The sequence below is a fragment of the Hypomesus transpacificus genome, chromosome 17, assembly GCF_021917145.1.
Source record: "Hypomesus transpacificus isolate Combined female chromosome 17, fHypTra1, whole genome shotgun sequence".
NCBI lineage: Eukaryota > Metazoa > Chordata > Actinopteri > Osmeriformes > Osmeridae > Hypomesus > Hypomesus transpacificus.
The window spans coordinates 3,529,947-3,541,973 of NC_061076.1; the positions used below are offsets into that span (position 1 = coordinate 3,529,947).

The 12,027-nt window shown below is 40.7% G+C and overlaps 1 protein-coding gene across 1 annotated transcript in view; it reads right to left on the reverse strand.

Annotated features, from left to right (window-relative positions):
• gpatch8 (G patch domain containing 8) overlaps positions 1-6,570 on the reverse strand; it is a 23,525-nt gene extending 16,955 nt beyond the window's left edge. Inside the window, 2 exon segments of the mRNA XM_047037792.1 lie at positions 1,248-1,325; positions 6,480-6,570. Of these exon segments, the coding sequence (XP_046893748.1) occupies positions 1,248-1,325; positions 6,480-6,524 (123 nt within the window). The 5' untranslated portion in view covers positions 6,525-6,570.
• Positions 6,571-12,027: the final 5,457 nt, after the last annotated feature.

Sequence of the window (12,027 nt, forward strand, 5' to 3'; positions counted from 1 at the left end):
GAGTAGAGAGAGAGAGAGAGGAGAGAGAGAGAGAGAGAGAGAGAGAGAGAGAGAGAGAGAGAGAGAGAGAGAGAGAGAGAGAGAGAGAGAGAGAGAGAGAGAGAGAGAAGCGTTACAAGGAGACCCTAAGGTAGGAGTAGAAAAGCAGAGCGTGCAAATACAAACCGGGTCATTGCTGCTTAGCTAATAGGGGCCAATTCGCTGCAGGAGAGAAATGTCGAACACCCCAAGTTGTGTACAATAAGATCACTGTCCTATGCACACAACACACACACACACAGAGTATACTAACACACATACATAACTCTCTGACACACACATACACATATATACATGTAAATATATAAATATAGATACCAAGCATGTTCTCACACTCACTGGAGTGGATAAAGCACCATATCTCGGTTCCAGTCCAGTCATTTTGACCCATAAAGATCCAATATGAGACATTCAACAACCAGATCAGTTAAAGGAGGTGCAATTATAGGTGAGTACATTCCAATCGGGTAACCGCTCTGATGGTATTTGACTGGATCTGATCGATTGAAAGGCCCCACTGTGAATGTCTTCATGCTTTAGTGGACAAAGGGTCAGAGGGTTATGATTCTCTATTATTAGGGGGGTGGGTTACAGAAGGGCTTACATCTTTGTGTGTTTCAGTATGTGTGGAGGTGTGTGGGGGCGGGAGGAGGGGGCGGGGCTTGGCTCGAACTCCTCAAGTTGTCAGGAAGTGTTTGGCCACCAAGGATAAGATGGCCGTATGGGGCTCAACTCAAGGACTCGCACTGCACCAGAACACATAACTGGAATGAAACACACCGGCTTTGGCTACAGTGATTTATCCACTCCACACATACACAACTGTTCTTTCAGCTAGGGCCTGAATATCTTAAGGATGGCTAAATGGGATACAGGCACGCATTCAAAAGTTAATGTCTAAGAATAAAGTGAACATTCTTGCAAATCCTCTCCTTCCAGCTAATAAATGACTGAAACTACCACACAGGGGAAATGGAGCAGGAAGCAGAAGTCTTAAGGAAAGGGGGCCTGTTAAGCCACTAGGGGAGGAGACATAAGTGACTACTGGTTAGACAGGGTTGTGAAGGGATCCATGTCTATCACATAAGCAGGGTGAATACAGAACAAGAGGCGTAGCTTTTTAACCCTGTCTGGGCCAGTCATCCAGTCTCACATATGGTGTCAAGATGAGTTGGTCCAAGGACGCACGTTGAGGGATGCAACCTTACCGATTCTATGGGCTTGTCCAGGGACGCCTGTTCCAACTCCAGCTGGCCATCTTCATACTGGTCGAAGTGATTCCCCCCCTGGAACACAGTGATGAGGACCAGAGGTCAGGCAGGGACAGAGGAACCATGAGAGGGAGAGAGACAGAAGGGCTCCATGATTTGTACGATGTGAAGCCCTGCAGACGTAATTGAATTTTAAAATCTGACAAACATGGGGGAAAATGCCAGACTTAAATACTTTGATTTAGGGATGCACCGAATCTAGATTTTTGGGGTTCGGTCGAATACCAAATCCACTGGTTAAGATTCGGCCAAATCTGAATCCGAAACCGAATCCTACTCCCATCTTCAGTCTATTAACAAAAAAGAATAGGCAACGTTATGCCAGGAAGACAAGTGGCAAAAACGATTTTGACAAATACCATGTGCCTATGTTTACCCTATCTCAACATCCAATCAATATAAAAAATATTAACCTTTTAGATTTCTTGAATTTCTTTCGGATGTTTCATACGCAAATGTTTTATCAGCGGATATGTTGTGTATTGTTTAGAGTCCTTGCCACCATGAGACAAATTGGCATTGCAAATGGAACATGTAGCCCCCCTTCTTTTGACTGAAAGTACTGCCAAACAACACTTTTTCAGCCTACTGCATTGAACGGTCCACCTATGTAAAAACCTTCCCGTAATCAACGGCGGCGTCATTATGTCGACCAGCGTAGCGCAAGCGTAGGGTTCGGATTCGGTCGAAACCGAACCCCGTCCAAAAGCCCAATATTCGTCCGAAACCGAATCCTGGATTTGGTCCATCCCTACTTTGATTACGGTGATCCTGAATGTGTACTCAATAAAAAGTATAACAATTTTCAATTAGTCAAATTAATTTAAAGTCAATGTGAATGGTTCAGTTATTAGTGAAGCAGAAGAGCTGTGTCTAAGTCACTGAAACAAAAATATATAAAATAGCTCAAAACAAGGTCACAACAACAACAAAAACTGTGTCGGTAGAGCAAAATTTAGTATTTCAAAGGGCCCTATGATAGCAAAGTGACAGACCAGAAGAAAAGACCGTAAGAAGAAAGTGGAACAGATAAAGAGGAAGGTTTTTTGTTTGTGTTCCCCACATAGAAGTGAAACCATTTCATGTCCCAGGAGCCAACAGACATTTCAATTGCCACAGTCTCTAAAGCACTGAGTAAACAGGCAGGCTTATTGTGGGTGTCATTCCAACAGGAAATTTAGGAACCATGTTTCTATTTGGTCCACTACATTAGAAACTGATAGGGTTATCTTGCCCTGCCTGAACGTTGACAGTTGCGTATCAGGTCAAGCCTACTATCTTACAAGACAGAGAAAATGAACAGCAATTGTGACAGTAGTTGAGCTGGTTCACACAGCCCCAAGCCTACTGCATTTCAATGCCGTGAGGTCATTAGAGACCAATCCCATAACAACATAAAACACTGATTCTTTAGTGGACCCACAGACCGGGCACAATCCAGTGCAATCTAAACTACTATGTTTAGCCTGTCCTCAGCAATCCACAGAAGGAGTCCTTGGTCTTAGTATAATGCAGGATGAGTAGTAGGCCTTTGTCACTCTATCTTGCAGGGCCTGGGTGTTTACAGTGCCGTATCTGTTCTGAGACTAGATATCTTCCTATCGGAGAATGAATGTAAAAGGTCACCTTGACATGCTGGACAAATGGATCTCCTTACCCTAAAGCCTGGAACACAGATCCTATGTCAATCCCCTTCTCACACACCAACTCAACTAACATCATGACTTGATCAATAGGTTTTAGACCACCAAAGTCTTTTGAGGAGGATAGTGGACGGATGGGCATTATTTTCTATCATCAACCAATTAGGCCTAGACTTGATCCTTTCAGCCAACTTCTAATGTGCTGATTAATCCTCAGAGAACATAGCAGATTGTCTCCACCGCGCCCTGTCCTCTATATATCTATGTTGAAGGACACAGCTAAGCCAAGCCAGCCTTATGCAAATTAAATTCAAACCCGTAGGGAAAGCAATGACCATTGGATGGAATATTTCCGTGAACTACAAATCACCTGCAGAAATCTTCAGTCTTCAAAAGGTTGTTCGATTCCCACATTAGTGGTGTTAAATTCAGATTGACCAGGGGACTGCATCAGCATGTTCAGGCACAGAAAAGTCCATTAGGCCAGAGAGTTGGTGGGAAAGGGAGTTAGAGCTAGACTGTGCATGAGCAAATCGATGACTCTCCTCCCTCTTCCCTTCTCCTCAGCATCAATTCAGACCGCCTGACGTACAACAAGCCACATAACGATCTCACATTTCGGCTGCTTCTGGGATTCCAATTCTCCCCCCTGGACAAGAATCCCAACCACATGTCAACAAATACACAATAACAACAGAAATTGATCAGTGTTCTGCATGCATTTCCGTGAGGGAGCAAGCAGGCTTATTGTGGGACTTATAAACTCTATAATGATTGGCTGTAAGGGAGGTCTTGAAGGATGACGGCTGCTGGTGCCATCTCCCTAAGATGGATACGGTCTGTATGAATCTTCTCTGACACACAGAACGTCAGAGCCCCAACAACAAAGTCAATCAATAGGCTGTTCATGACAGTGGGATGAGGCAGAGTCTGTCTCTGCTGCAGACAGGCCTTCTGTGAGTCTGGGTGCTCCGTGTGCAGTGTTGCTTGGCAGCAAGCTACCATGAAGCCGTGTGGAAAGACACCCAGTGAATACTGAGCATCTGAATGCTTGAGCCAGAGAGCTCTCATACAGGGTCCTTCTGTCCTAGGAGGGAGCTACCCACTCAGACACAGACTAATTCATATCGGCCTGACATATACACAAACCATTTATCAAAATACAACAACACTGGGGGGGAAAGGGGGGGATCTATTCATTCATTATTCTAGCCGCAAGAGCATTTTTACAGCCACTAAAATAGAAAAATGGAGTTCCATGATACATATCTCCCATGCAGACAGAACATTACAATACTGCTCTCTAGGGCTTCTACAACTGAACCAGAGCTGTCAGCATGAGCCAGGACAAGTCAGCTCCCTTTAACTTCTGGGATAGCAAAAACATGCACATTTCAAAGTTAAATGTATCAATCTAGAGCACTTAGAGCTAAATTAAGAGGCTAGATTAATATCTGGTAAACAAGAAGGAGATTAATGCAGTTTAAAAATTATCCAAACACAAATTTGACAAGTGCATTCATTTGAGCCATAAAAGAAATGAAGGTAAAATAGTTACCTAGCTAACATTAAAGAGAGGGAGTGAGAGATGCGTTAACGAAGCAATGTCATTATAAGAAGTGTACTTCTTATACTAAATACTAAGAAGTATTTTCGACTCACTATGTAATGGGATCCCCACAGTCTGTTAATTTAATGGGAAACACTGCTACTCGAATTTCCATTTGATAAGTACCCGGAAAGACTTCATGGTTAAGAACAGTTTCAGATTATAAGAGTAGAACAGTAAGTAGGCAGACGTATTAAAGATGTTTTCTTTTGGGCCATTTAAGATGCTGTGAATGATTTGTAACTGGGCTAGTTGTAGGCTGATGATAAAACTCTCTAATCACTGAGTTTTCTAATTAACATTGCTCAGGGCATCCGTGTTCTCCCTTACTCCACTCCCATATCATTGGCCATCGCTTTCCTTTAATAGGAACGGCAATGAAAAGCAGAATTGCTGAACTTAGCAGAATGTTGGAAATGAGCTCCGCAGAAACAGCAGATGATGGGCACTTCCCTTGGGGGGGGGGTGGGGGGGGTCGGCATTCACAGGAAGCATTCAACCCCCTAAATCCCACAGCATCCGGATCACAACCAGAGCATCCCCTTCTGGTCAGTCGCAACCCAACAAGATTAACCGACAAACCGAGCAGGTACAAATGTTGGACTACTCTAAAACATGTAATTTATGCTACTGACAAAAAATGTGGGTTGGTGACCCCGTGTAAACAGATCATTGTGCACACAATACAATGGAGATGAGAACATGCCAAGCAGGAATGACAACATGAATTTTTTTTAAACGAGGGATGAACAAATTGAAACAGTAGTCAGACAGTCTTTCCAAGCTGTGGCATGGCAGGCTGCACACCTCTGCTCCTCACAGACGGAGCCATTGACACAGCCTCCTGGGGCTTTTGCAGGGAATGCAGAGACCAGCTGGTCATCTCATGTGGTCTGAGTCCACAAGACAAAGTGCATCAAAACCCTTACACATTCTGACAAACAACATTGCAGATACACAAGGTTCCCGAAAACGAAAAAGAGGAAATTAACTACTTTAGTGGATGCTGTCACACAGTCGCGCTTTTCCCTCAGTCTTAGTTAACATGGGCTAGATAGTAAGCTTTGGCAAATCACAAATATATACATATTTTTTTCTGAACTTGAAGAAACTGGGGGTTTAATAATCAATCTAAATTGCTGGAATCTGTCGATGATCATGTTGTTGACATAAAAATGACAAAACACAGGTAATGCATTGAACGGATTCGACACAAAAACGTCTGGCATCGGTCTAGCAGTTGCCTAAATCAAACGAGTAAATGAACAAAAGTAAATCTACAGAGATGCCATATGGCATTTTTAGTTGACAGTAGCAGTTAGCTCATTAACAATGAGTAAACATGTTTTTTAACTAGTAGGCTACGACAGATGGTTAGATGGGTAACACTACTACCAATGTGTCGCCAGTAGTTTACACTAACAACTACAGCCAAACGTGTCGACACAAAGTAACATCTACAGGCTGTACAACTTGTTATGATATATAGCTAGCTAGTCAGTAAACATTAGCTCCATTCGCGCTAGCTAGCATCAATTTTCAATCACCATTTCCCAAGGTCACTAGCTAGCTAGGTTTACAGGAACATTGGCATTACCATTTCTAATATTTACATACTAAACTCACACTAAGTGTTGTTTTTTGTTCGCACTGAAATCGATCTATGCAACACGACGAACACACACCTGACGCTAGGCTGGCTATCACAGCTACCAGGCTAGTGTTACTAGAGCAGGCTAGCTAGCTTGCAGCTCTTTTTAGCTACACACAGCAGGTTCCACCGTCATTGCGCGCTAGGAATGATAATATAAGTACATGGCTTAGTCTTAAAATTATTGTAAGTAGCTAGATAAAATGTTTTCGTAACATACATTTGACTAATTCACTTTCAGTTGCTTGCCTTTACGGTAAAATTACCTGGAAATCACGCTCCTCGTTGAACCTAGAAAATCTATCAGCCATTTTCTGTACGCAGCAGCTTCTTTCGTCTCTTCTGAATGGACCAGCTTAGCCCAAACTGGAAACGCCCACTGACATGTTGCAAGCAAACGACTGTCCAATTGAAAGTGCTGTACATTCGGTTAAGGAGTCACGAACGCCCTACGGTGCATCTTGACTGGCGCTCTCAGCCTATCAATATAAATATACAATAAAGCATACAATTTGAATCAATACGATTTGAGTAGCGGGTAAGGGGTGAAGAGCTAAATGCTCTCTGTTTTTTCACCACTATCTTTGAAACTTGTAAACTGTATTATGAAATACAATGCCAGAGTGTTGCATTGTGATCCGTATTCTATCGAATTTCTGCTTTATTTCAGCCTGGCCACATGGGTTGTTTCAGTTAACATCAAAACAAATACACCTAATGCCAAAATATATGATTGATGTCAATTTTGGCCAATTGACAGCGGCTCCCTGATAACGCAGTTATGCCGACACTACGCTGTATGTGTGACTTGAAATTATGTTGCTAGATGTTATGCGATAGGACGCTTTTATGTTTTGGAAACATTAAGTGTGGTGGAAGCTTTCACATACATTTAATCAAATGTTATCAATACAACAAACATTCATACAAACATTCTGAAGGACTTGACCGTCATAGAATGTCAATCTGGATGGATTTCTACGACCATCCTGCCATGTAGTGGTGGTGTTTAACTCATTTGGGAAGCAGTTACGGTGGGGTGAAACATTTTTTGGAGGGCTTTTTTCCCGGGTCACACATTCTGACAGCTGTCAGAAATGGTGACCTCTGTGGTATTGGCTCTGCGATGGCTCCAAGTCAGAAAATATGGCTCCAGATTAGTGTGAAGGGATGATATAACTACCACAAACCAGTGTTTGAAGTTTTAACTCATTTGGTAAGCAGTTACGGTGGGGTCACACATTTTTTGGAGGGCTTTTTTCCTGGGTCACACATTCTGACGGCTGTCAGAAATGGTGACCTCTGTGGTATTGGCTCTGTGATGACTCCAAATCAGAAAATATGGTTCCAGATTAGTGTGAAGGGATGATATAACTACCACAAACCAGTGTTTGAAGTTTTAACTCATTTGGGAAGCATTTACGGTGGGGTGAAACATTTTTTGGAGGGCTTTTTTCCCGGGTCACACATTCTGACAGCTGTCAGAAATGGTGACCTCTGTGGTATTGGCTCTGTGATGGCTCCAAATCAGACAATATGGTTCCAGATTAGTGTGAAGGGATGATATAACTACCACAAACCATTGTTTGAAGTTTTAACTCATTTGGGAAGCATTTATGGTGGGGTAACACGTAATTTCGATCTTTTTTTTTTTTTTTTTTTTTTTGGGTCACACATTCTGACGGCTGTCAGAAATGGTGACCTCTCTGTTATTGGCTCTGTGATGACTCCAAATCCGAAAATATGGTTCCAGATTAGTGTGAAGGGATGATATAACTACCACAAACCATTGTTTGAAGATTTAAAGATCTCACTGTCATCATGGTAAAAATGTGCACACAACATGTGCAACACAAATGATTGATACATGTCGTAGATAAGCAAATTATTATTTTGCTGCTAGCAAGTTAACACATGTACATTTACATTAGCTTGGCCCATGCCATGACTAAAGGTCCGTATTGGTAGTTGACCAACAGGCAAGTCACTGCAAGTCATTGGTTGATGTTGCCTGAGATTGTCAGGTGGATGACTCACTGTCTCAAACAGCTTAGGCTCCTTTACGCCAAACGACTCCCAGATAAACACCACGTTTTATATCATGAAGAAATTGTTCATAAGTGACAACTCACCCAAAAGTACAAAATAAGACATTGGTTCCACCTAGTGGACAAATAGCGAATATTGAATATTTCTATTGGGTATGCAATTGGTCCAACAGGTCCAAACCCAGTTAGTAAGCAGGCAAGAAGGATGAAGAAATACAGAAATAAATGTACACGTAAATAAATACAGAAATACATTACGTAGAAAATAAACGACTCTACATTACATTAATTGTAAAATTGTTTCTATGTATGAACAATATTTATTGATACATTTATTTCTGCATTTATTTATGTGTCATTTATTTCTGTATTTCCTCATCTTTATGCGGGATGTGGGCGGGACTCGAACGTTTAGCCACTAGCCAGGCATTATGCCATTGCAATAAAGCCCAGATAGATAAGAGAAGCAAAGTTACAGTAAACATGTCTAGACGTATATTGGATATCATTGAAATGGTGCGGTCTAGTTTAGAAGCACTGTTATACTCTGCAGTTTGACCGACACAATTTAGTGATAGTTGATGCAGTGCATTTGTAAAGCTGCGTGCTGCACATTTGTCATTATCAACAGCAAGTCCCTCTGGCAAATCAATCGGCACATAGATGCAACAGATTTGTACTCCCTTAAGAATATCTTCATACACTTCATGTGTTAAATGCATTAAATGTAACTTGCAAACAAGTAGTTTGTTCTGCATCTTTATTTAATCTTGCCCTACTGTAAAGTTAGATTTGTATTGAATCATCAATAACTGACAACACACAATTGGTTGTTCTTGTAATAAAAGAAATAGAAAACAGTTTGATAATATTTTTGTTTGCAATTTTAATAAGAAAGAGACATTGAACAACTCTTGGAAAGAAGGCGAATACACTTAGGCCTATACTGAATCCATTATTAAATACAATGTCAAACAAGGACTCATATTTATTTACAATTTGACTAATTCGTGTTTTCTCTAGTAGCCTAATATTTTAATGGTGATCTTCACGGCATGGCAAGACCATCGAAAAGATCATTAGTACTTTCATGTTTCTTTAGTTAAGTTCAAAACGTTAAGCTATACGTTTGTCGATTATGGAAGCAAATCGTGACCAAAATTCAAATGAAAATGCATTTCCAGAAATGCATTTTCATTTTAAGAATGTGGCTGCATTATTTGACTCATAAATCAAATTAGTATTCAATCATCCTATTTGCATTTTCATTTTCTTCTTTAAGACTGCTCATTCTTTCCCTTAATTAAAATGAAAACGAAAAAGACATTTGAAATTTAATTTTCAAAATATGCCCCAGCAAATAGATACCAAAATTCAATTTGAAATGTAAAATTTGAAAATGAAAATGCATTTCCAGAAATGCATTTTCATTTTAAGAACGTGGCTGCAAAATCGTGACCACAATTCAAATTCAAATGCATTTCCAGAATTGCATTTTCATTTTCAAGAACGTGGCTGCAAAATCGTGACCACAATTCAAATTCAAATGCATTTCCAGAAATGCATTTTCATTTTAAGAACGTGGCTGCAAAATCGTGACCACAATTCAAATTCAAATGTATTTCCAGAAATGCATTTTCATTTTAAGAATGTGGCTGCATTATTTGACTCATAAATCAAATTAGTACTGATTAGTACTGAGCGGACATTGCATTTTCATTTTCATGTTCTGCCCGCAAAGAACTGCCCATAATTCGAAAACGAAAATGCATTCTGAGCGGCGCAGTAGAGTGACGTCAGTAGCCGTTCTTCTTCAGCTCCCTGCTGACCGAGCTACCCATCTTGTTCGGTAGGGGGCGGTGTGCACATACGCATTGCATTACATGACAAATGTGCCGGGAAATTGATTGAATTGCCGGGTCTTTAGAGGACGCATCACAGATCATGGCGCTCCCTCAAATTGTGCAGACACTGATAGAATTAGCTGAGCTGGTAGAAACTAATAATATATCTGAGTCTGATGCCCGTGACCGAGTAGAACAAGTCACAGAGAGCTTGGCTGCATACTCTGCCGTCACAGACGTACACATTAATGAGGTTGCCATAGTAAACCTCTCTTCAGTCCTGGAACGGCTGGATGCTGTGGAGCCTCAAATGGGACGGGGACGACCAACCATCCACATCCCGTTCGAGTCCATCGAAAACTATTTATTAAATGGTTTAAAAATAAAGGACATAGCGGAGCTGTTGTCGGCCACCAGACCATCCGTCGGAGGATCCAAAGCAACGGATTTATGGAGCTAGAAAGCTGACAAAAGTATCTGAATTTGAATATGAAAGATCTGAAATATTTGTGTGTCGAATTTCATAAAACTGAAATATATTGCTGTTGAATATATAATATCTGAATTATTTGTATGCCAAATTTAATACAACTGAATTATTTTGATCCAAAAATAAAACATTCTAAAATTCAGATTGCAGGAATTCAGATTCTTGAAATTCAGATTGCGGAAATTCAAATTCAGATTGCGGAAATTCAGATTTTGTCTGAACCAGGCCAAAGGTGAAACAGCTTGCTTTCACAGGAAAAAGTAGACCATTTAATAAATAGTTTTCGATGGACTCGAACGGGATGTGGATGGTTGGTCGTCCCCGTCCCATTTGAGGCTCCACCCCAGCATCCAGCCGTTCCAGGACTGAAGAGAGGTTTACTATGGCAACCTCATTAATGTGTACGTCTGTGACGGCAGAGTATGCAGCCAAGCTCTCTGTGACTTGTTCTACTCGGTCACGGGCATCAGACTCAGATATATTATTAGTTTCTACCAGCTCAGCTAATTCCATCAGTGTCTGCACAATTTGAGGGAGCGCCATGATCTGTGATGCGTCCTCTAAAGACCCGGCAATTCAATCAATTTCCCGGCACATTTGCCATGTAATGCAATGCGTATGTGCACACCGCCCCCTACCGAACAAGATGGGTAGCTCGGTCAGCAGGGAGCTGAAGAAGAACGGCTACTGACGTCACTCTACTGCGCCGCTCAGAATGCATTTTCGTTTTCGAATTATGGGCAGTTCTTTGCGGGCAGAACATGAAAATGAAAATGCAATGTCCGCTCAGTACTAATCAGTACTAATTTGATTTATGAGTCAAATAATGCAGCCACATTCTTAAAATGAAAATGCATTTCTGGAAATACATTTGAATTTGAATTGTGGTCACGATTTTGCAGCCACGTTCTTAAAATGAAAATGCATTTCTGGAAATGCATTTGAATTTGAATTGTGGTCACGATTTTGCAGCCACGTTCTTGAAAATGAAAATGCAATTCTGGAAATGCATTTGAATTTGAATTGTGGTCACGATTTTGCAGCCACGTTCTTAAAATGAAAATGCATTTCTGGAAATGCATTTTCATTTTCAAATTTTACATTTCAAATTGAATTTTGGTATCTATTTGCTGGGGCATATTTTGAAAATTAAATTTCAAATGTCTTTTTCGTTTTCATTTTAATTAAGGGAAAGAATGAGCAGTCTTAAAGAAGAAAATGAAAATGCAAATAGGATGATTGAATACTAATTTGATTTATTAGTCAAATAATGCAGCCACATTCTTAAAATGAAAATGCATTTCTGGAAATGCATTTTCATTTGAATTTTGGTCACGATTTGCTTCCATAGTCGATAACTAAGGGAAAATATTTGATGTAAAACATTTTAGGCCAATCTTCGGGTTAGCTGACTTTCGTTTTTTCACACCCA